At 35.0% G+C, this 24,330-nt stretch overlaps 1 protein-coding gene across 1 annotated transcript in view; it reads left to right on the top strand.

The window, feature by feature from the left end:
• Positions 1-1,377: 1,377 nt before the first annotated feature.
• LOC120625064 overlaps positions 1,378-24,330 on the top strand; it is a 49,802-nt gene continuing 26,849 nt past the window's right edge. The window contains exons 1-13 of the mRNA XM_039891976.1: positions 1,378-2,169; positions 2,791-3,025; positions 3,293-3,552; positions 4,097-4,256; positions 4,816-4,936; positions 10,769-10,985; positions 11,988-11,991; positions 13,408-13,486; positions 14,836-14,984; positions 16,198-16,356; positions 18,300-18,353; positions 19,981-20,110; positions 21,587-21,762. Of these exons, the coding sequence (XP_039747910.1) occupies positions 1,499-2,169; positions 2,791-3,025; positions 3,293-3,552; positions 4,097-4,256; positions 4,816-4,936; positions 10,769-10,985; positions 11,988-11,991; positions 13,408-13,486; positions 14,836-14,984; positions 16,198-16,356; positions 18,300-18,353; positions 19,981-20,110; positions 21,587-21,762 (2,415 nt within the window). The 5' untranslated portion in view covers positions 1,378-1,498. The remainder of the gene's footprint in view (positions 2,170-2,790; positions 3,026-3,292; positions 3,553-4,096; positions 4,257-4,815; positions 4,937-10,768; positions 10,986-11,987; positions 11,992-13,407; positions 13,487-14,835; positions 14,985-16,197; positions 16,357-18,299; positions 18,354-19,980; positions 20,111-21,586; positions 21,763-24,330) is intronic.

Here is a 24,330-nt window from a genome sequence, read left to right as displayed (position 1 = left end):
ATATGAATAAATCAAGCATTTACCTTTTACATCTGTTAGTTAATTTTTGTATAAACATAACCAAATGTTTCTAACCACTGACATTAGGGTGTCTACCCGCATTTTATTTATATTGACAGTAGTTTTATCATGACCGGTACTTACGTAACTTTAATGAAATGTTTGACCTTGACTTATATTTTGCTCAGTCGATACCTATCTCTTTATAATCATCAGCGTCCCATTGCTGAACACAGGCATCCACAGGAAACCCAACACGCTGCTCCAATGCAGGTTGGCGAGAAACCTATTTAGTGGTGTAATCTCATACAAATAAAAATGTAGGTCTTTCTTTCTCCAATTTAAGGCATCGTTTTTATTTATTTCACTTCGTAATAATACTCCTTGACTACAATCTCACCTGCTGGTACGTGACGATGCAGTCTAAGATGGTATCGAGCTAATCTCTAAGTTTAACTCATAATCGGTCTCTACACAACATCGCACCGGATCGATAAACCGCTGTGGAAGATTTACAAAACGACAAGACGTACCAAATATGTTTTTGTATATGAAATGGAATAGTCAATAAAAAAATAGGGAATTTAATTTAGAACCCTTAAGTACAGTTTAAAACATCCATAGGGACCCCTAAATTCTCACCCCACATTTAATGTTCCTTCCGTTCGAAGCTCATTGAAATTATTATTGCATAACACTCCAATAAACTTTTACATTCTAATTTGAACTCTAATGCCTGTTCCATGAAGTAAAAGTTTCTTTAACAATCGCTACTTGACTTTTATCGTTTTAGAATTCTTTAGTTTATTAGCAAACTCATCAAAAAGCGAAATAACACTTTAGCACTATTAGAAATATGGTTGATTTTAAAATAGTAGGTAATCCCCATAGCGCGTGCTAAACACAGGGGTGCGCGCGCGCCGTTTCCGAACCCCATTTTTTTTTTGAAAATGGAATTCAAGCAACTTGCAGTTGACCGTTGAACGTTGGTCTGAACGGACTTCTGTGGATTTAACAAAATATATTTGACCTCTTGAGTAAAATATTCCACTAAATTAAAACTTTTATTATTTTTAAAACAAAAAGTGCACATATAATAATTATATCGTTACTGAAGATTTATGTTAGTAAAATAAAACTAAGTGTAACTTAACCAAATTGGAAAAAAAAACTTACTTAAATGTGACATACCTATAGTGTAACTAAAGCAGTTAGTCAACTCTTAAACTAGTGAAGATATTCGAAAATTATATTTTAAGTGAGTGAAATTGCTGTTTGTGATATTTAAGTCAAAACAATAATGTTTTTAAGATACCTAAAATACCTGTAGAAGTAACTAAATATAAATATCTATATCAGTGTTATGAACTATGTGACCACAAAAAGTGCTAAGAAAACCGTTGACCTTAACCGTTACGCTCAAAGACTCACCCCAACAGGAACCATGGTCTAACAAATCCCCATAAGTCATCACAAGTCATATTTTCTAACTACAAACATGGAGTCCCCAAAGATAGTTTACAAGTACTATTCAAACCCAGCGTTTTGCGCGCAAAGTGAAGTTGTTTTCGCTCAAAAGTCATGCGTAACCAAAATCGTATCACCAAATCGAAGAATGCCACCATTAGGGGGGAATTCGCCGCGGAAAATGGAAACAAATCGAATAATGAGAACGGATATATCCGATAATCCTTTAAGAATCCAGCCTGGAAGACGGGAAGAACCACCGGAGTTGCCGCCAAAACCAGCGAAATACCAGTTCCACAGGCAAGCCTCTATGGTCTACAAGCCATCTCGTTCTGTCGTTCGATGTAGGACGAGGAGCGAGGATTTAGAAATGGCACAGTTCAGACAAAGTCAGCAAATCAAGTATGAACGAAACGCCGAGAGTGATGACAATTTAGAAGATAGTCGAGCTAGACACAGATACGACATTAGATCTAAATATAACAGAAGTGCAGATAGTGATGATATATTAGAAGACAATAGATTAAGGCATAGATATGAAATAGATGTTGATGACGGTATAGATTATTCTCCAACAAAGAAAAGGATTGTCGAAGCAGACGAAAGCGAAATAGAAGAGTATAATGTGGACGGACCAGATCAGAACGAATTGAAGGAAATACCAACCGAAATCGTCAAGACAGTTAATGGGAGAACTCATAGGTATTTATTTTAGTTAGTCTGTATTTTAAATCCAAGATTTTTTTTAAAACTACAAGGGCACACAGGTAATTAAATTGGAGCGTTTCATTCAAACCTGTCTTTGATTTTGAAGTAAGTAACTTATTAAGCTAATAATATAGTTATTTGAACGATGGCATAAACCATGCACGTTTAATTTTAGTTTCTATGTCCGTTTGTGCGCATTGTTCATGGGCAAATAGAGCATTATAAAATAGGAAGTAACTTAAGCTTCGTTTTATTTGGAAACCAACCCAAAAGGTGAGATGAGGATTGAATAATTGTAAAAAAGACCAATGTTTTTCAATTTTAAATATACAAGATAGGTTAGGCACCTGCCTTTTAGGCTGTAAGCGTCCGCAAAGGGGTTTATTAAAATCGACTCAAATAGCTGTGAAATGGGTGTACGAAGGTTGTATGAAAGCCCACAGCATTATTTACTTGGGATTTTTAATTCTGTAGTTAGATCTACTTTTATAATAATAAAATATGCTTAAGCTTTTTTTGGTAAGAATAGGGATGAACGTTTGTATGTGAAAATATTACTTATCAGAATTTGAATCTACCACATCAATAAAATGAAATCAATCTCGTTTCATTTAGGTACGCAATAGTACCATCAGATGACGAAGACGTAAGAAGAAACGTCACATTCACATCACCACAGATGACAAAGAAGAATCTCATAGCCACTCAGAAATTACACGAACTGTTATCGACGCCAAGGAAATTGAAGAGCTACGCGAGCCAACCGTCAGTGAGGATGACACCAAATAAAGTGGATAGTCCTAGATACCCTGGGACACCTATGAAAATTATTTCTAGCACACCAACTAAGGTATTTTATTGGCTAGTACATGATCTTACATTTAGCTGGTAGAAATCGACACGTTAGAAAAGGGTGTTATGCACCTGCCACGCGAATCGTTCGGTTCCGTCCAACATAAATTATTGTCGTAATATTATCGTCAAGCGCTGACCGTCACACTTTTTTACATGATATATTTTTTAAATGTACCTTTTTTCCGATGCACAATGGTTGAAACTACTTTCCTAACGGGTCCGGGATACCCTGTATTCATTAACCAGGACATTTTCTTTACAGGTTACCCCTTCGAAATCCTGCGCAAACTTGACATTATCGAGAAATATCACTCCAGCTACATCTCCAATATCACCCAAAGCTCAGCAGAAGTTAAACTATGGTTTATCAGATTACGATAGACAAGATGTTTTTATGACTAGCTTTAGAGATAAGAGAGAACGGAGTTTCGAAATGGATCGAAGGGAGAATAGCAGAGAGAGTAGAAGTGATCGAAGGGTGGAGCAAAGACGGGATAAGAATACAGCTGTTATCATTCCTAGGTAAATATAATGCTATTTTTTTGCATTTCCTATTCATATTTCCGTAGAAGTTTGGATAACGTTATTTTTAGCCTAAACTGGGTTTAATAGGGGTTAGAAGTTTACGTGCTAATTTCTGGAGTTCAATATCCGACTGGTAGGTCCATAAAAAGATACAATCTATAGAATTTTTGTATTTGATAGCCCAAATTATTGTGGAGGATTAAACGCTAGGATTTTTAGGAGTCGAGCAACGTGCAGGTGATGCGACGAGTGGTTCACTGACTGAATATTTGTATGGGATGAATTTAATGTTGTTTTACGTTGACGAAGCCGCTAGTTACTAATTTTTGATTCTGTGATTTGATAGCGTGATTAGACTTTGTGATAATATGTGATTTAAACAGTTTATAACATAGCAGAGATAATCCTGCCATCTTTCATTTGGGTGACGGGTCTAAGGTCTACGTTTCTCTCTTCTGAGTGAGAGGATGCTTATGTCCATTAGTGAAGTTAATAGCCAAAATATTGATGGTTATGATAAAGTAAATCTTGTTTGTTCCAGGGTAGCAGCACAATCACCATCTGTTTACTCAGAAGACACATACAAGTCATTTTCGAGCGTAAAGACAAACGCTACAGCTGCCTCGCTCACGATAGCTGCACTTATGTTGACGCTCTGTGGCGGCCTGACAGCCGGCTTGAGTTTCTATATGATGTACACTGTGAGTGCAAATTCTAGTTCAATTATTGGGGGTGTTTAATAGTATGTATTTTTAAGGCCCGTTGCATCTACCCATTTGTATCTCTGTGGTAATGTGTCTACCAAAATATACATACTAATATTTTTATATTATTAGTATGGTTATTTTGGTAGATAAGGTAAAAATTACTTACTTTACGCCCTAACTAAGCAACCAATCGACTTGATTTTTGGCATAGAGTTAGTTGAAATGATGGAGACTATCATAGGGTTTTTATCCCAGGAAAACAAACGGTTCCCACGGAATTTCTAAAAAGACCGTTATAAATGCGGACGAAAAACGATGGCAACAGCTAGTTCAAAATAATGGGAAAAACGTTCAAACTAAAGAAATCTAGATTGTTCTTAGCTATAATTGAAAATCATCTGTTCTTTCAGATTGGCAAAAGTGCCTTACCGATTTCAACACTTATTTATTTTAAGTTTGGTGTAGGTAATGTTACTTTGTAACTTCCAAAATATTAAGCAAATACCCTTCTATAAGAATTATATTCAAACGAGACAAATTCGTTTAATTTTAGATGGGGCGTCGTTATTACCTAGATTTTGGAGTGCTATCCGGTTTCACATGCTTCTTACTTGGTCTGCTGGGCTTCAGGTCCAGAAGAAACCAGTTGCTGCCAAATAGAAACTACATATCAGGTGAGTACTGATACATGCAGGTGCTAAGAAAATATAAAGATATAGAAGGCCCAGGTATTCACTTATTCACTATAATACCCACAATGTTCAGGATGGCACTTAGATCTTTCATTAATTAACAGTATTATTGAAGCTAAATACCTAGTTTCTTATATTAAAGTATTCATTTTATAAAAGACATCATTAAAGCCCACCAACCTGCTTTAGAGCAGTGTTGTGGGTCTGTACTCTATAAACCTGACTTCCCAAGGAGTGAAATAAAACAACTGGACTGACTCTAATACTGTATATTAAGCTTCTCTATAATTCATATTACTTGTTACCTTCAAATGACTCTACTACCAGTTCGGAATGCTGTCTTCGGCAGAGAAGACCACTGGCAAGAAACTCTACCGTTGCTCTTTTATTCAATCAATTAAAACAACTTATAAACACAATTACAACATCATCATTACAACGTCATATGTAATAACGCTAAGCCCTTTGATACAAGACATATTTTAAGACAGGTCAAACATAACTACTATTATCACTTATAACATCAGGACTTTTGGAACAAGTTGTTTGTATAGAGCAACCTCTGCTACATAAACTGTCGGTATAAAGTTGATCTAGGGCTCCATATATGATACCTAAATAAACCAAGGGATGAGATATACTTATCTGATGCAACATCAGGTACAACCATAGTACCAACAACTTTTAACGACTCCATCACCAGTACATACGACTTGTTTCGCCACAACAATATTTCGTTAAGTGTATCGTTTCCATTATAAATCATCTCAACCCAATTTGTAACGTTCTATCCACAATACTTTACTTAATCTCTTTTTTTCAATTCATTACTTTAAATCCGTCCTAACTTTTTCTTTGCCGCCAATCTATATTGTCAAACTCGCGTCTCCCGCCATAGATCCTATACTTTTATTTGACAGTCTACTAAAGTCCATTATTCTATTTTCAATACATTATCAATGAGTATACAAACTATGATTTGTTGATATATTTAATATAATCATCGGGTTTATATTAGATAAAGTGCTGTAATTCCCTATTTCCTAACACGGCCATTCTGACAAGTACTTCGTTCTCGAAGTACATAGGGTTATTCTTTTTAGGTATATGCTTTGTATCATAAGTCTTTAGGTTCAAAGAACATGCTTATAAGTACATCATCTTATGTACACCTCTATAAAATTAGTTCAAATGGTATATAAGCATAAAAAATCATCAAATCAGTTACATTCTGTATACACTTTTATCAATAAACTGTAAACAATATTCTATCAAAAGATAGGCATAATCAAAACATTTTATAATTAAAGTGACCAAAAAAAATTTTCATTAAAATTCCAAACCATTTAACATATTACAACAATATAATACTTCTAATAAAGTAAAATGATTAATTTTCAACAATGTAAATCAAAAATACTCATTTTCATTTATCTTGTACATTTTAACATGTACAATCACAATCCAAATATTTCCATCTCAATATAAATCTCAAACAATTTATCCTTTTGCCTCTAGTCCAACTTTATCAAAATATCCACACAGGTAATTGTATTTCCCATCAATTCTGTCATTAACATTGTTAGTCTCATTTAGTCACAGATGCAATCGGTACAGTCTAATAGTCAAACCAATATATACCAAAACACCAACACCCACTGGTGATATCAACAACATGATCACTCTCAAGTGATATCAATAACATCATCACCCACTGGTGATATCAACAACATCATCACTCTCAAGTGATATCAATAACATCATCACCCACTGGTGATATCAACATCATCACTCTCAAGTGATATCAATAACATCATCACCCACTGGTGATATCAACAACATCATCACCCACTTGTGATATTCATATTTTTTCCACTGTCCAAGTCAAGTAATATATAAGATAAATATAAATAAATTAATATAAAAACGCTAAGATGGAATTATTTCTATTATGGAGGGTTTACCTCTTTTTTTTTTTTTATCATATCATCATAAAAGCCAAGGTTTATGTTTAATTGTTATTTCTATTATTTCAATCTAAACATCAATTAAACCACCTGTTTAACAGAATCATTTATCATGCAAGGACTCTTAAAATTTCACATAAAATTTGATAATTTAAACAACTGTAAACCTAAGTATAATCTAATTATTTATAATGCAACTAATATATTTTCCTTTGCAGCAGCAACATTAATTTAGTTTAATATTGTATTTTATTTATATCATTTTTAAAAACTTCTCTCAACATCATACTGAAAGATCACTGACCTAACCTAACCCACAACATTTAAGCTGACTCCTAATTCTTTTCTTCACACAACCCAACATAGAAACTAAACTATTTCATTTAGCTATTCAGTAGTAATTTTCCCTATATGTATTGTTCTGACACATAATCATATTCTATTCTATTCTACCAAGAAATTTTGATTTTTTTTTTTTGTTTTGTTTTGTTTTTTGTGTATTATTTTATATGTTCTGAATAATTTACACAATCTCTCCTATCTCGGCTTTCCTGACAAGTACTTCGATCTCGAAGTACATAGAATAGTTCCTAAATAAAAGTCAACAGCTTGGCTAACCTGACTAGTTGCTCAATATAAACTTGAAATCTTGTATGTAATAAATAAGAATTAAAAGAAAAATCTATTACACATTCCGTTCGGCTAACCTGACCAGTTAATTTATTTTAGCCTGGACAGACTAATAAAATAAAAGTTAACACAAATTCCATTTGGTTAACCTGACTAGTTAAATAAAACTTGAAATTTTAAATTTATCAAACTTATCACATATTCTGTTTGGCCAACTTGACTAGTTGCTCAATTTAAACTTGAAATCTTGTATGTAATAAATAAGAATCATAGGAAAAATATATCACACATTCCGTTCGGCTAACCTGACCAGTTTATGTATTTTAACCTTGACAGACTAATAAAATAAAGCTTAACACAAATTCCATTTGTCTAACCAGACTAGTTAAATAAAACTTGATAATTCAAATTTATCAAACTTATTACACATTCTGTTTGGCCAACTTGACTCGTTGGTTATCACAAACAAACTGAAATCAAATCTATTTTGGACTTAATCATTTCAGCAAAATAAACAAAGAGCCACTAGGCCATATCAGTTTCAGGTAATAAGTACTATCTTTCAAAAGTAGAAACCACAAAAAGAAAAGATAAATAAAAATATCACATCAATTGGTTCCCCGGACCACATATACTTCAATGGAATTTTACCACATAGCAGCAAATAGTTGAGGCATCATAAAAAACATCAAACTCTTTACTATGTCCATATTTGACGGGATGGTTCTAAAAAAAGTAAATCTGCATTAGAGAAAGCCATAAATTGGACATGAATAGGATCCCACTTCTGATGCTAAGAAAATATAAAGATATAGAAGGCCCAGGTATTCACTTATTCACTATAATACCCACAATGTTCAGGATGGCACTTAGATCTTTCATTAATTAACAGTATTATTGAAGCTAAATACCTAGTTTCTTATATTAAAGTATTCATTTTATAAAAGACATCATTAAAGCCCACCAACCTGCTTTAGAGCAGTGTTGTGGGTCTGTACTCTATAAACCTGACTTCCCAAGGAGTGAAATAAAACAACTGGACTGACTCTAATACTGTATATTAAGCTTCTCTATAATTCATATTACTTGTTACCTTCAAATGACTCTACTACCAGTTCGGAATGCTGTCTTCGGCAGAGAAGACCACTGGCAAGAAACTCTACCGTTGCTCTTTTATTCAATCAATTAAAACAACTTATAAACACAATTACAACATCATCATTACAACGTCATATGTAATAACGCTAAGCCCTTTGATACAAGACATATTTTAAGACAGGTCAAACATAACTACTATTATCACTTATAACATCAGGACTTTTGGAACAAGTTGTTTGTATAGAGCAACCTCTGCTACATAAACTGTCGGTATAAAGTTGATCTAGGGCTCCATATATGATACCTAAATAAACCAAGGGATGAGATATACTTATCTGATGCAACATCAGGTACAACCATAGTACCAACAACTTTTAACGACTCCATCACCAGTACATACGACTTGTTTCGCCACAACAATATTTCGTTAAGTGTATCGTTTCCATTATAAATCATCTCAACCCAATTTGTAACGTTCTATCCACAATACTTTACTTAATCTCTTTTTTTCAATTCATTACTTTAAATCCGTCCTAACTTTTTCTTTGCCGCCAATCTATATTGTCAAACTCGCGTCTCCCGCCATAGATCCTATACTTTTATTTGACAGTCTACTAAAGTCCATTATTCTATTTTCAATACATTATCAATGAGTATACAAACTATGATTTGTTGATATATTTAATATAATCATCGGGTTTATATTAGATAAAGTGCTGTAATTCCCTATTTCCTAACACAGGCATGACTTTTATTTCTTTCCCGTTCCAGTAGGATGGAGTTTTAAATTTGAGGGTGTGTAACAAATAGATATGTTTTGCAGACATGTTACTGAACTCCATTGATAAAGCGGCAATCGAACATTATTATGTACCCGCATAAGTCGTAGTTATAACTTTACTTGAGAAAGGTTTCTGCAACATTTTACAAACTATTTCTAAGATATTGTGGTTTACACAATGCGGGTTACTTAAATATCAATAGTACTTAACATTTTATAACAGAGAAACAAGATTTTACGACTAACCATACTGTTATCGGTTATACTGTGGTAACAAATACGAGTTCATCTTATATTTTGTTAAAATGTATCTGTACCTGAACAAATAAAAAATAAAATATTGCTGATGAAAAATGTTTTTACAATATTGGATAAAAGCACTTTGCGGAAATCCATGATATATTATATTATGAAAATTAAACTTCATTTGCTATATTCCGCGAAAAGCATGAGAATCTGTATGGTGTAATTTATAATTTCTTCAATCCTTACACTCCACACCGAACAGATCTTCGGCAATGTACCCTTTACGCCCGTTTCGCTCCGAAACCGGAGCATCCTAAGGAGATGTTGACTTTACAATAAATAATTGTTAAGACAAGTTTTTATAGTTCCGCCATTAAAATGCTTAAAACGAACTATGGTGCGACTTTGCTCGTCGGTCGCAACCTTTTATATAGAGGTACAGTTTAATTGTTAGGAATGGTGTTTGACGGCCGACTGGCGCGGTGGGCAGCGACTCTGCTTTCTGAGTCCAAGGCCGTGGGTTCGATTCCCACTACTGGAAAAATGATTGTGTAATGAGCATGAATGCTTTTCAGTGTCTGGGTGTTTAAATGTATATTATAAGTACAGTATATTATTCATAACAGCTTTAGCACAAGCTACGCTTACTTTGGGACTAGATGGCGATGTGCGTATTGTCGTAGTATATTTATTATTATTATTATTATTATTTATTAATGGTTCTAGCATCAAGTTTCTATATAATAACTAGCCTATGTTACTCCTATTCAGTGGCGTGCACTTCATACATGCACAAAAGCACTGCATACCCTCAAATTGAAATATAGAGGAGGATTTTTTCCATTTTATGAAATTTTCCTGCTGTATGCATACCCTGGTAAGAAACACAGTGCACGCCACTGCTCCTATTGTAATCCTATATCTGCTTGTGAAAGTCCCGCAAAAACGGTCCGGCCGTATCGGAGATTAGCCGGAATAGGCAAATAGGTACAAATTTGACAGATAGTTTGTTTTTTGTTCTGAGTACCTACTGTATAAATAATTATATACATTCATAGTTCTAATATTTTTACAAGATATACGTTGTTTCAGGATACATAGTGCTCTCATCATTTTCACTGCTCAGCGCCTTCGGACTTCTCATCCTGTTAGTAGTGCAACCGAAACCCGGTACAGCACTCAACGATATCACCTCCGGAGCTGTTTGCAGCATCAGCATATTGTCGCTATGTCTGGCCTCAGTGGGCATATTGGCCTCATATTGTTGCGCCAGGGATCCTCCCGATAATAGGGTTGGCACTGCTAGGTGGTACTGAAATATATCCGACGGCCCTGCCGGTTCATGGTGTGTAGGGCTTGCAAACCAATAATTTTTTTTACTGGTTTTAATTTGGGAGTTAAATTAATTAAAAGCGGTTTCGTTAGTAAGGAGTTTTGCTATACTCGCCACTTATTATTGCTGTCCTAAGGATCCTCCTTTAATATTAGGGTTGGCACAGCTAGGTGGCACTAGTATCTGTGGCGGTACTGAAACATACCCGGTGCACTGAGGGTAGGGCTGGAGAAACCGGTATCTTTTTTACCAGTTATATTTTGAGATCAAAATTAATAAAAGTGGCTTCGTTCGTCAAGAAGGTCGCTTTGTCTGGCTTCAGGGGTTGATTATTAGAGAACGATATCATTCAATAATAGACTAATCAATGAGGGGTGTCCTCATGTGTCTGTGTTGATTGACCGCGAGTAGATACTCAATATCACACTTAGAGGCGGATACTGGGTAAGGCACGCGGACGTGCGTACTTTATAAGTTTATTTGACATCGTGTATGCATGCATGCAAGAAACCAGTCAAATGGCGGCTTTATATAGCATTTCAGAAGGTATCCTGAATAATGTACCTAGCCAAGCCGCGATGTCCCCATCGTTCTTCTTTTGACCGTGTAACATCAATGTAGGGTGCCATCGTCAATATAGGCACAGGTTAACATGAAAATAAACAATGTTTATTAACAAAAACGACATTAACAGATAAGGTGTATTCAATGTACTAAACTCAGGACATTCCTCAAACACTCGTATAAGTTCCGAAAATGACCATTCGATAGAAACTTCGTAATTGAATACGTAAACGTATTGTTTTTTATTTAAGTTATTTATAAAAATAAAATATATCTAAAATTTAAAAATATTTGTCAATTTACTAATTATTAAAGTAATATAAAAATGTGTATTTGTTTGATTTTTTAATAAAGTTTATATTTTGCATAATACTGAAGTTTTATTACAATACCATAGAAATAAATTATTTGCAGCACCGTTGCAATACACCGTTGTAATATTTTTATTCGTTATTCTTAGCAATATTTTTTGAAATATTTCTGTTGTGAATTATTGACATACGAGATGCAAAAACTGGATTTCGTGAAAGGGCTAGAATCCAAACCCTCTTTATAAAGAAGTAAAAAAACAAGATAAGGTTAAGCAAAATGTCAACAATTGTCAGTTGTCATATGTCAAATTCATTTCAATTGTTTTCGAGTGGATGTTGTTGATTTGATTTTTTTAAGTGTTTTTTTGTGTGTTGTGACATTATTTGATAACATAATCGAGCTGTGATGTTTCCGTAATATTTCGCGATCGAAGGACTTCAATGAAAATGTGTTTTTAAAGAACCCACCGAGGTCGTTTTGTGTGATGAAAATATGCATATTTTTATAGCTTAAGTCGAAAAATAACGATAGGTGAGCCTTTGTTTCTATTAGATTTGTTGTAAATTAGTGTAGTCAGCTTTGTAGAATTAATTAAAACAAAGCACTGTCCGAAGTGTCACATAAGTGGTGAAAAAAGTTTTCATTCATATTTCTTTATTGTTATTACAATTATGTGTTCCTAATTCGAATGTATTTTTTTTCTGTCAAATAATACGTTGTACGTTACAAAGGAAGTTATACGTTGTCTTTTATGGGCGTGATTAGCAAAAGCCATAAACAAGAATTGATTTGAATTAGAGTTATTTTTTTTAACTTTACTTTAATGACCAAGAATGTTTGTGTCAAAACTTGCAATTACCTTCGAGTTGTTTATTTGTTTTTTATGGCTGGGCATAGACTTATAGGAAAGAGGGGTTTAACTCTCCATGCTGATCTAATGCAGATGGGGAGGGATTATGACTTGTCCTACATGGGTAGATAACACTGTTTTCCATACTCCGGGCTGGTACTAAGAATTTTTAAGCAGTAAAACTTAAGACAAAATTTTTGATGGTTTGCATCCCTACTTTCTCTATTTTTATAAGGCAAGGCTTCTTCTAGTGGGCTTGTCTCCATACTCAGTAGGCCAAAACCTTCCGTGGTACATAGTGCCACTGGTAGAGCAAGGTTAAGGCGAAGGTTGCTTCATAGTATAAATACATTGGCTTTATACTATGTAATTCTTAGCATGGATAGTAAATTATAAAAATTGAGATTAAAAAGAATTGTGAATAATTACAGATAACTCATATCCTTAATTTGTGGAAAATAAAAGTACCCGCATTTAAAAATAAATAACTCAAACAAAATGTGCACATAATTGTCACAACGTGTAGTATTTAATCATTTAACACTTATTTTATAAAGCTTAAGTGTACAATTCTCACTAATTATTTTACTCTGAAGTAATTAATTTAATTGTTTGAACAAACTTTGTTTGTTGTGTAATTAGGCTGTTTATCTAATGTTTGCAGGGCCCAAGATGGCGGACTATCAGATCAGAGAGGCAGCAGAATCACTGCTGAACAGTGTGACCATTCCACCAGGGTACAGGAATTTGTGTAAGTAAATATTGTTTAATTAACATATCTTTGTGTTTAATTGTTTGTTCTTTAATGTTTTACTATTGATTCATCTATCTATTATTAATATGGGCATAGGTTTTTTGCTGGGGAGTTCGAAACTCCCACGTTCACGGTTCATAATCATTATGTCTGTCCACTTGATTTGGGGTTGGCCAATGTATGTTTATCAATGTGGAGCTGCGATTTAAGCTCCTCTGAAGCCCTAAAATCAATCAGTTTTACGAGCTACAAGGCCCGCCCATTGCCTCTTGTACTTTGTGACTTGTTAAGCTTAATTGGTTACTCTTTTTATTTAAAGCGTTCGATCTAATGATACTCAGAGGTAGTTCACACTATTGCCCTTGATGTTTATGTTTCAGAAGCAAACATCATCACTGGCAACCATACAAGTTGTTATTACTAAAATTAAAACATTAGTTAATTCAGACTGAATATGGTAGCTTTATGTCCTGGCCGATGCTTAGAGGGTGGATCATATAACTTTAAACTGGTATTAAGTGCTTTTTTACAAGATACCCCAATACTTCTTTAACAATTTCTGGGCAGACAAGGGAATGTAATCTAACAAAGATTATGGTGGTAAACCGGTGGTAGAGTCACTACAAACAGACAGACTTGACGTTTAAAAAGTGCTTATATTTAGGCCTACTTTAGAGTTAAGAGTACAAAAGATCCTGGAGGGTCGAATGAAGTGCATCCGCCGAAGCGAGTCCCACTAAAAGAAAGGCCTATTGAAATAAATTAATTTTGAATTTGAATGTCTGCCAACCTGCGTTAAAGCAGTGAGGAGAATCTTAGATCTTATTCCCTTTATATATAAGAAATGAAACAAAACAAGATGCTCTAAACCATGCCTTTAAATTGTAATGGCAATGGGCTGGTCACATCTCCAGGTGCAAAGATTGTAGATGAACCACAATTCTAACAAAATGTGTAGGACCAGGCTGTAAAGGGAATAACGGGCAGACATAAGAAAAGATTGGCTGATGATAAAATGAAAGCGGCCCAAGATAGAAAAGTGTGGAAAGATATGGAGGCTTCCTATGGGATCCATCTAACATAAGGACTAACGCGCTAACAGTAACTTATAGATTAAGATTTTATTGAGAATCACACTAACCGTGAACTAACACAAGTTGTTTGTGAGGATAAAAACTTTTTTGTAAAATTAGATGGAATAAATGAAGCTTTATTATCATTATTATTCTTATAAGATGAAGTCTGTCCCAGCAGTGGGATTCTGAGGATAATTTCCATCCAAAGTCCACTGCTGGGATCTGGATGCTGGGGAAACACTACTTAACAATATATCACTTCTTTTTCAGCACACTCTCAGTCAGTGAACCTGGTCACAGAAGATTTTGTGGCTGGCCACCGCCCGCAGGGCAGAATGTCGTCCGTCCGTCGCTTCTTTTGCCTGTTCGTCACCTTCGACATACTGTTCACTAGTTTAATGTGGCTTATCTGTGTTATGGTGAGTGAGAAAATATCCAATTCTTTTGATGAGCTGACCCATGCAACTTCGTCTGCACCAAATCGGTTATTACAGGAAAACACAAATAAAATGACATTTATCCAAGCTAAATCGATTCATCGTCCCCGAAACCTCCTGTATACTAAATTTCATGAAAATCGTTGGAGCCGATTCCGAGATTCCAATTATATATATACAATTGCTTGTTTAAAGATATAAGATAATGTGGCATTAATAGATTATTGGCCATCTACATAAATGCAACCCTAACTTATTGTAATGAAAAGACATCGCATTTTTGACATCTTTATCTGTGTGTGAATCATTATCACATCAACCCATTACGGGCCCACTACAGAGCACGGGTCTCCTACAATAAGAAGGGGTTAAGGCCGTAGTCCACCACGCTGGCCCAGTGCGGATTGGTGGACTCCGCACACCTTCGAGAATATTATGTAGAACTCTCAGGCATGCAGGTTTCCTCACAATGTTACCATTGAAGCAAGTGATATTTTAATTACTTAAAACGCACATAAAATGAAAAGTTAGAGGGGCGTGCTGGGATTCGTACTCGACCCCCGGTAGTGAAGTCGAGCTTCTAACCAATGCGCTAAACATGGAATTTAAAATATGTAGAGTTACTTATTGTTTGCCGTGGAGACCCAGTGGCCATGAAGTCTAGACGCAAAAATAATCCTGCGAGACATTTCCCCTGAATTGATTACCTACTCTGGTGGCAAAAGGGCTGGTTCATTTTTTTTTTGCGCATAGAATCATTCTAGCTGTTCATCAATATTATACATACTATAGTATCCCATAGGCTTAGTACCCCCTTTCCAAATAGCCTTGAGTAATTATTTTGATGATTATTTCAAGCTTTTTAATGTTATTTAACGGCCGATTGGCGCAGTGGGCAGCGACCCCGCTTTCTGAGTCCAAGGTTCGATTCCTACAACTGGAATATGTGTATGTGATGAACATCAGTATTTATGTATAATATTCATCAGTCATCTTAGTACCCATAACACCAGCTACGCTTACTTTGGGGCTAGATGGCGATGTGTGTATTGTCGTAGTATACTTTTTTTTTCTTTAATTGGAAAACTAACTGTTGTAATTACAAATAGTTCAAAAATTGGTTGACTAATAACAGGTTTTCTATTATCATTATTTTATTGTCCAATAAATATATAACTAATTTTTTTTTTTACAGATGAAAGGCGAGACTCTTATACAAATCATGAACAGGGAAATATTGCAGTATGATATAAAGGTGTCCTTGTTTGACATAGTGATAGTTGCCATACTGCGGTTCCTAACATTGTTATTATTCTATGCTATACTCTACATTAATAATTGGAGTGTTATTGCTGTAAGTATCTGCATCCACAGTTCCATACTAACGTTATTACTGCGGAAGTGCGTTTGTCTGTTCTTTACCTATGTTTGGTTCAATCACTGCACCATACTTGTACTTGTGCAAATATGCAGTGTTTTTTTTTTAATTTTACCAACTGGTGAACTATGGCCTAAACCCTTCTCATTGTCGTTTGACGGCCGACTGGCGCAGTGGGCAGCGAACCTGCTTTCTGAGTCCAAGGCCGTGGGTTCGATTCCCACATCTGGAAAATGTTTGTGTGATGAATATGATTGTTTTTCAGTGTCTGGGTGTTTATCTGTATATTATAAGTATTTATGTGTATTATATTAATAAAAATATTCAACAGCTATCTTAGTACCCATAACACATGCTACGCTCACTTTGGGGCTAGATGGCGATGTGTGTATTGTCGTAGCATATTTATTTATTTATTTATTTATTGTGTGACGAGACCTGTGCCCTGTAGTGGGCCGGTAATCAGTGGCGTGCACTTCATACATGCACAAAAGCACTGCATACCCAAATTATTTTATATAAGTCATATTGGGGGGTAAAATTTCCATTTTATGCCATGTACCTACTTTATGCATACCCTAGTCAAAAACCCTGTGCACGACACTGCCGGTAATGTGTTGTTAAGATAAAGATGACTAGTAAACCTATCCGATGTCAACTACTCATTGGTAGGAAATATTTATTTATTTATTCACTTTATTCGTACACCACAAAAAAAACAACCTTATCGCTTAGTAGCGATCTCTTCCAGGCAACCTTAGGATTAGGAAAACCAAGAGGAACCGAAAATAATAAAGAAAAAAATATATAACGTCAATTAAATAAATAGTTTGTTTTATAAAAAGTTCAATGCTTTCCTTTATATGTTCTTGTAGTAAAGAAATGGCCTATTTAAATAACAATAAAGTAATTAAATGAATGATCAGATATAGCAAAAAAATAAATAATTATTTCAGATATATTATTATTTATTATATTTATATTATTATTATTTAACATCTGTAGGCGAGGGTCGTCTCATTGTTGGCGTGGCGATACAGCCCGTGGCGACGTATCGCCACGTTATATGATGGAATATACTAGTATGTACTATAGATAGCTGTGCTGTCGTGATTTCAAATAAATTTTAAATTTGAATTTTTTTGAAGTAATACTTCTTTAGGCGCGACTAGGGAGTAACTTAGATTTCTTTCTGACGGAAGTAACGCCTACGTCAGACGTCTGTGTAGTTTTCGCTATTTAAAATAATAATTTGGATTGGTCGTAAGTATATGTCTAGCTAGTGGAAAATATCATAAAATAATAAAATTATTTTAAATTGCAAAGTTTTTGGAAAATCTCTTAGTATAATTGTTTATTTATTACTTTTGTAATAAAGAAATTATTAATAAATTTTCGGACGATTGCGACATTCTATAATATTGAATGACAAAGTTATATTGACATGTACTGATCTAACCTTAAATTTTCTACTGTCAATTATTCCAAAGTAAAATATTTATAAAATGTGAAAGTGATATTAATGAATTTTAAATAGAATATAAAATGAAATAGTGAATATTAAATGAAATGTCGGAGTCCCAGGAACATTTAATTATTAATCTTTCATCAATAAATAATAATAAAATCTTGACTATAAACGCGCGGAAAGGTTACACGCACAAACTCTTTTATTTTAAAATTTATATATATTGTTTTTATTAAAAATATAATAAACAGTCATTATTTTATGGCACGAAATTTGGAATGCTTTATCGTTTCGGTACGCTATAACTGATTCCTCTCGTAATCTGTTTTATGCATATAACTTAAATAAAACAATTTCAACGTTTCACATCTGCCAGGCGTCCCGTGACGGCTCACACATTTTTTTTTGTTTGTTAGTATATTTTTACGGTACGGTAATGTTTTTTTTTCAGCTCTCTACGGGTGGTACGTGTGCCTTTTTAATAGGAAAAGTCTTTGTTTACGACGTAAGTATAGAAACACTTCTTACACACACTTATAAACTTATACCCTCTGCAGTCTGTAACTTGGTCTATTGTATTTATGAAGAATTGGTGATAGCGCATTGGGTAGGAGCTCGACTGGACTTTCGGGGAGCCGGGTTCGAATCCCAGCACGCACCTCTAACTTTTCGAAGTTATGTGCGTTTTAATTAAAACATCACTTGCTTCAACGGTGAAGGTAAACATCGTGAGGAAACCTGCATGCCTGTGAGTTCCACACAATGTGCTCAAAGGCGTGTGGAGTCCACCGATCCGCACTGGGCCTGCGTGGTGGACTACGACCTTAACTCCTTGTCATTTTGGGAGGAGACCCGTGCTCTGTAGTGGGCCGTTAATGGGTTGATGTTCAAAAAAAATTCAAAAAAAAAATTTCAAAATTTCATTCATTCATTGGACCATTTCATTCGCTCATTCACTTATAGCTCTAACAGAAAATTTCCCGCTTGTACTTCAGACTGTACTTCCATACCAATGGTATAATTTCGAAAGTTGCTGCGTGTAACCAATAGATTTCCTTTTGAGTTTTTAATATGATAAAAATGGGAGAAAATAATTAATTAATTGGAGAAAGCGCTCAGGCCGCGATTGCCAGAGAGTCGCAGGTTCAAATCCTGTTGGTTCCGAAAATTTTTATATGCATTTTAAATTTATAAAAATGATAAAAAGTACTCTGCTTTTATTCTGTCCTGAAGCTGTTTTTTTATATAGTAATAAATAAAAGCTAGTCCATCTAATGGTAAGTGAGAAAAACATCGTCTAAATACATAGCAACGCTTCCCAATACATGCTAAAAAGTGCTGCTCCCAAATTTCACGTCTTTGGAGTTGTATTATAAGCATCGATTTTGGTCACAGAATTAAGATCATAAAGAACCCTCATACATCCATTATTGATTGCATTGCATGGTGTCCAAAATCTGTAAAAACGCTCCACGCATGACTCACTTCACACCCGCGGAATGTTGCGAGGTAGCAAACTTTTTTTCCAATTTCCCATTTTATGGCAAACCGAGGTAAAATAATTACTCTCAACTGCTAAATGGTATTAATTAATTAACCGAGAAAAACTACTAAAGTGGAGTGGTTTGTGTTGCTCCAATATAAGTGGTTGAAAATTCCAAAATTTCTTGATTCATGTAGGCCTATCACAGGCACTTAAGAAGCGTTCATATTATATATATGTTTACATAATTGTAAGGGGATGGTGATAACTTCGTTCGCCAACTTAAACCTAAAGCTACGAGGGTTCCAAACGCGCCCTGGTCTAAGAAGAGCCCACAACAAACTTAGCCGGGTAATTTTTTTTGTTATCACCATCTCACAGTTTATTTATATTACGCTATGAATTAAGCTAGAACAATTCACACCCAAGCTTTTTTATCGTTTAAGTAATCCTTAATATTATAATAGGATATTTCTGTAAGCTTACGTTTTATATAAACTTTGAAGTTATTGAGAGACATCTCAAAGATTTCATTTGGTAATTTGTTATAAAATAATATACAATTGCCCTTGAATGAATTTGCAATGCGGCAAGCTCTGTCACAAAATGCTTTACTGCAATGTGCTGATACTGATGTTTTTGTTGGCAGTGGCCGAACGCTTCGCAGCCGGTGTACCAGGTGTTTCTTATCCTCACATCGTTCACATTAGCGTGGGGGGAAGCCTGGTTCCTGGACTTTCGGGTGTTGCCGCAGGAGTTGCAGGCCAAGGAAATAATGGGTGAGTGCTTTGATCAATAATATCCTAAACTAGCCTCGGTCGAAGAAATGTGAAATGCGAAGTCGTTTAAAATTTTCAAACGCAAACTAAAAAATCTACTATCTCAGCTGTAATGTTGTAATACCGCTTATAACTACACTATGGCAACGACTTCGCATTTCGCAACATACGGTGATCGAAGTTTCTGAGGGTAGATCTTTAATAATTTATATGTATACCTTACCTTAATAAGTTTAATATAAATGATTGCTAATCAAATAATATAAGTTCAATATGATTTCTGTAAGTGAATATGTAAATTATTCTTTAAGAGAAATAAATGATTCTTTAACCTGAACTAGCAGTTGCCCTGGACTTCGTCTATACAGCTGAGTATTTATCTAAGTATAAGTATTTCTGTGCGCGCAAGTTTTGTACCAAGGGGTACAAAGTTTATGCTTTCCATCTCCATATAATAAACATTAATATATAGATATATTACATATTATATAAAAGACATATAAATGAATAAGAATACAAAGGAAATGAATATATAAAATTGTTACATATATATTATATATATATATATATATATTAAGTAATTAAATATTATATGTGTTTATGCACCACCTACCTATTTTCTGTAATCGTTTCCTTCGCCATTCGTTGCCTGGAAGAATGAAGTGATAAGGCCGCCAAATTGTATACGTTATTTTGTTATACTCTTCTTTTTTATTTACTTTTTGTCGTGTGCAATAAAAGTATATTCATTCATTCATTCATAAAATCCAATCCAATCCAATTAAAATGATCCGCTTTAACGATGCTCGACTGATAGTCCTGTGATAGGCCTAATTGAGGAAATAATCAAAGACAAAGTCAAAGGCAAATATTTCTTTATTCAAATAGGCACATAGATGGCGCTTTTGATGCGTACAATACATGTAAAATATGACATAGAAGTGAGTTAACGTAACGGTAACTTAAAACTAAAGCTACGAGTGTTAGAACAAGCCCACAACAAACTTAGCCGGTTGTTATTTTTTTTTTATCACCATCTCACATTGTCATTTAAAACTATTAAAGAAGCAACCTGGTTAGAGCAATAATTTACACCCAAGCATTTTTATCGTTGACGTAGTCCTTAATACTATAATAGAACTTTTTCAGATACATCTCTAATATATCAACTGGTAGTTTATTGTAAAATTGTATACAATTTCCTTTAAATGAATTACTTATTTTACGTAGTCTAGTATATTGCACTGCAAGTTTATTTTCGCTTCTCATGTTCAAATTATTGCAGTCACATTTTCTCTTAAATTTAGATATATTTTTGTGAACATACATTACATTGCTTGCAGCAATAAGGCCGCCTTTGCATGCCTACAATTCTTGTTCTGTTGCTTATTTTATATTTTATGTATATTTTGATGTTTGTGTGCAATAAAGTATTACTTCTTCTTCTTAAATTTTCAAATATGTGTTGGATCGTAGGTCACCAGGGCCCCAGCAGCTCGGAACGGGAACCCCTGCTGAGGGGCCCGAGATACCCGCGCGTCGCGTCCACGCACGGCGAGTCTACCGTCAACTGGTTCAGTCCCGTCGAGACCCCAGAGGCCAGTCCCCGCCCCCGGAGGCCTGGGGAACAGCTCATATTGACTCAGGACCAGGTGAGTTACACCGCTATATAACCCACCCACAGGCGACCCATAAAACCTGGTGGTGTCTATGATTCTTGCCACAAGGTGTGTTATTTTGTGTTTGTATTATCATATATTTTTTTTCTGTCAAGTGTCAGTTTACGAGTTTGTTAAACATAACGCACCGCATAATAGGTGTGATAAGTTTAAATGGCGCCTAATATCGTTAGACATCACATATGAGTTCGTGAAACGTTTTTTTCTCTCTAGGAATCACCTAAGTCACAAATATTTATGTTCGTATATATATGTATATATAGAATTGCACTATCCCGCTCTCTTGTAGCTTTTCCTTCCGCCAGAGGTTGCCTGTAAAAGATTGCTTGCAGCAATAAGGCCGCCTTTGCATGTCTACAATTCTTGTTCTTTTGTTTATTCTTTATTTTATGTATATTTCAGACCTGTACCTGAATGAATAAGCCGTTTAGTTGCAGTATAGATAAATAAAGTCTTTTTTTGGGCTGATTTGTCAATGTAAACCATCCAGGTGCCACCCAAACGCATACACAAAAATTCATTCAAATCGGTCCAGCCGTTTAAGGGGAGTTCAGTAACATACACACGCACAGTAGAATTATATTTATAAAGATAGCCTTAAGAACAATTAATTAACTAGTTTATGCTCCCGTTCTTTGTCCGCGTTCATTATCGTTTTTTACAAATTCCGTGGGAATCGTTTGTTTTTCTGGGATAAAAAGTAGCCCATGTTACTCTTCGCCCTTTGAACTAACCCTTGGGGTTAGAAGAAAGGACAAACAAAAAAACAAATACACATTAGCAATGGTTAATCATAAAGCGGTGATAGCCCAGTGGGCAGGACTTCGACTTCACATTCGGGGGAGCGAGTTCGAATCAAAAATCCCGGCACGCATCTCTAACTTTTCTAAGTTATGTGCGTTTTTGTAAAACTGATACCTGAGAGTTCTCCATAATGTTCTCAAAGGTGAAGTCCACCAATCCGCACTGGGCTGGCCCCCGTGGTGGACTACGGCCTTAACCCCTTCTCATTGTGGGAGATCCGTGCCCTGTTGTGGGCCGATAATGGGTTGATATGATGATGGTGATGAATGATTAATCAACACCTGAATAAGTGATGATGGATATGAAAAGAAAAGCAGTTTAATATAACATAAATCGTATATATCGTTAAATAATAATCATTCTAATCAGTATTGATAGGCGATAAAATATGGATGTAAAGAGAAAGGGCATTAAGAAAGGACAAACAAACATCCTTTCGCATTAATTTTATTAGTAAGGATTAATTTCCACCTTTGAAGCAAGTTATAACTGCTTATAAAAGTTAGAGGTGCGTGCTGGAATTCGAACTCGGAACCCCGAAAATGAAGTCGGAGTCCTACCCACTGTGCCGCCACCGCTTCAACGGTGTACGCCTGAGAGTTCTCGGTTATGTTCTTAAAAGGCGTGTGGAGTCGACCAATCCGCACTGGGCAAGCGTGGTGGACTATGGCCTTAGCACCTTCTCATTGTTTTAAAATACTGGTGTCACGGTGACTCTGTATTGGGCCGGTAAATGTAATGGGATGTTATGATAAACGATAAATCTACCATAGTATATAGTATATATTAAATCAATGTAATCTACTAAGTAATATTACATAAATCGAATTATTTTAATCAGTATTGATAGACGATATAGTTAGCAGGCGAAGAGAAATTAAATAAATAAATATACTACGACAATACACACATCGCCATCTGGCCCCAAAGTAAGCGTAGCTTGTGTTATGGGTACTGAGATAGCTGATAATTTTTTTTTTATGAATATAATACACATAAATACTTATAATATACAGATACAACACACAGACACTGAAAAACATTCATGTTCGTCACACAAATACTTTCCAGTTGTGGGAATCGAACCCACGCCCTTGGACTCAGAAAGCAGGGTCGCTGCCCACTGCGCCAATAGGCTGTCAATAAATATTTATTTATATTATAAGTATTTATTTTTATTATTCCATAACCCAAGCTACGCTTACTTTGGGGCTCCATCGCGATGTGTATTTTTATGATGAATATTTTTTTATCAATATAATACACATAAATACTTATAATATACAGATACAACATCCAGACACTGAAAAACATTCATGTTCATCACACAAATACTTTCCAGTTGTGGGAATCGAACCCACGACCTTGGACTCAGAAAGCAGGGTCGCTGCCCACTGCGCCACTCGGCCGTCGAAATTGATTCGTGACTCTCACGTCTCAAGGCAATCCCTTAATCAAGATCGATTAGACATTAATTAACGATTGATCGGGATCGCTCGTTATCTAGGCCATGCTAGCTGCGTTGTCCAGTTCAAATAATTATCCACTAAAATTGAAGCTAAAAAAATTGGTTGTCTGTAAAGTCGGCTTACTAACGATAGTTGAACGTGACAACGTCGTAAGAAAATACTAAAGGAATGGTTGCATTTTTCAAAAGAAAATTTTAATTTTATTTGCTTGGTAGATATTATCGTTGCTATAAACAATTGACACCACATTCACATTTCACTGCACTTC

The sequence above is a fragment of the Pararge aegeria genome, chromosome 7, assembly GCF_905163445.1.
Source record: "Pararge aegeria chromosome 7, ilParAegt1.1, whole genome shotgun sequence".
Classification (NCBI taxonomy): domain Eukaryota; kingdom Metazoa; phylum Arthropoda; class Insecta; order Lepidoptera; family Nymphalidae; genus Pararge; species Pararge aegeria.
Note: the sequence above shows the minus strand (reverse complement) of the source record. Positions and strands in the feature narration are given on the sequence as shown.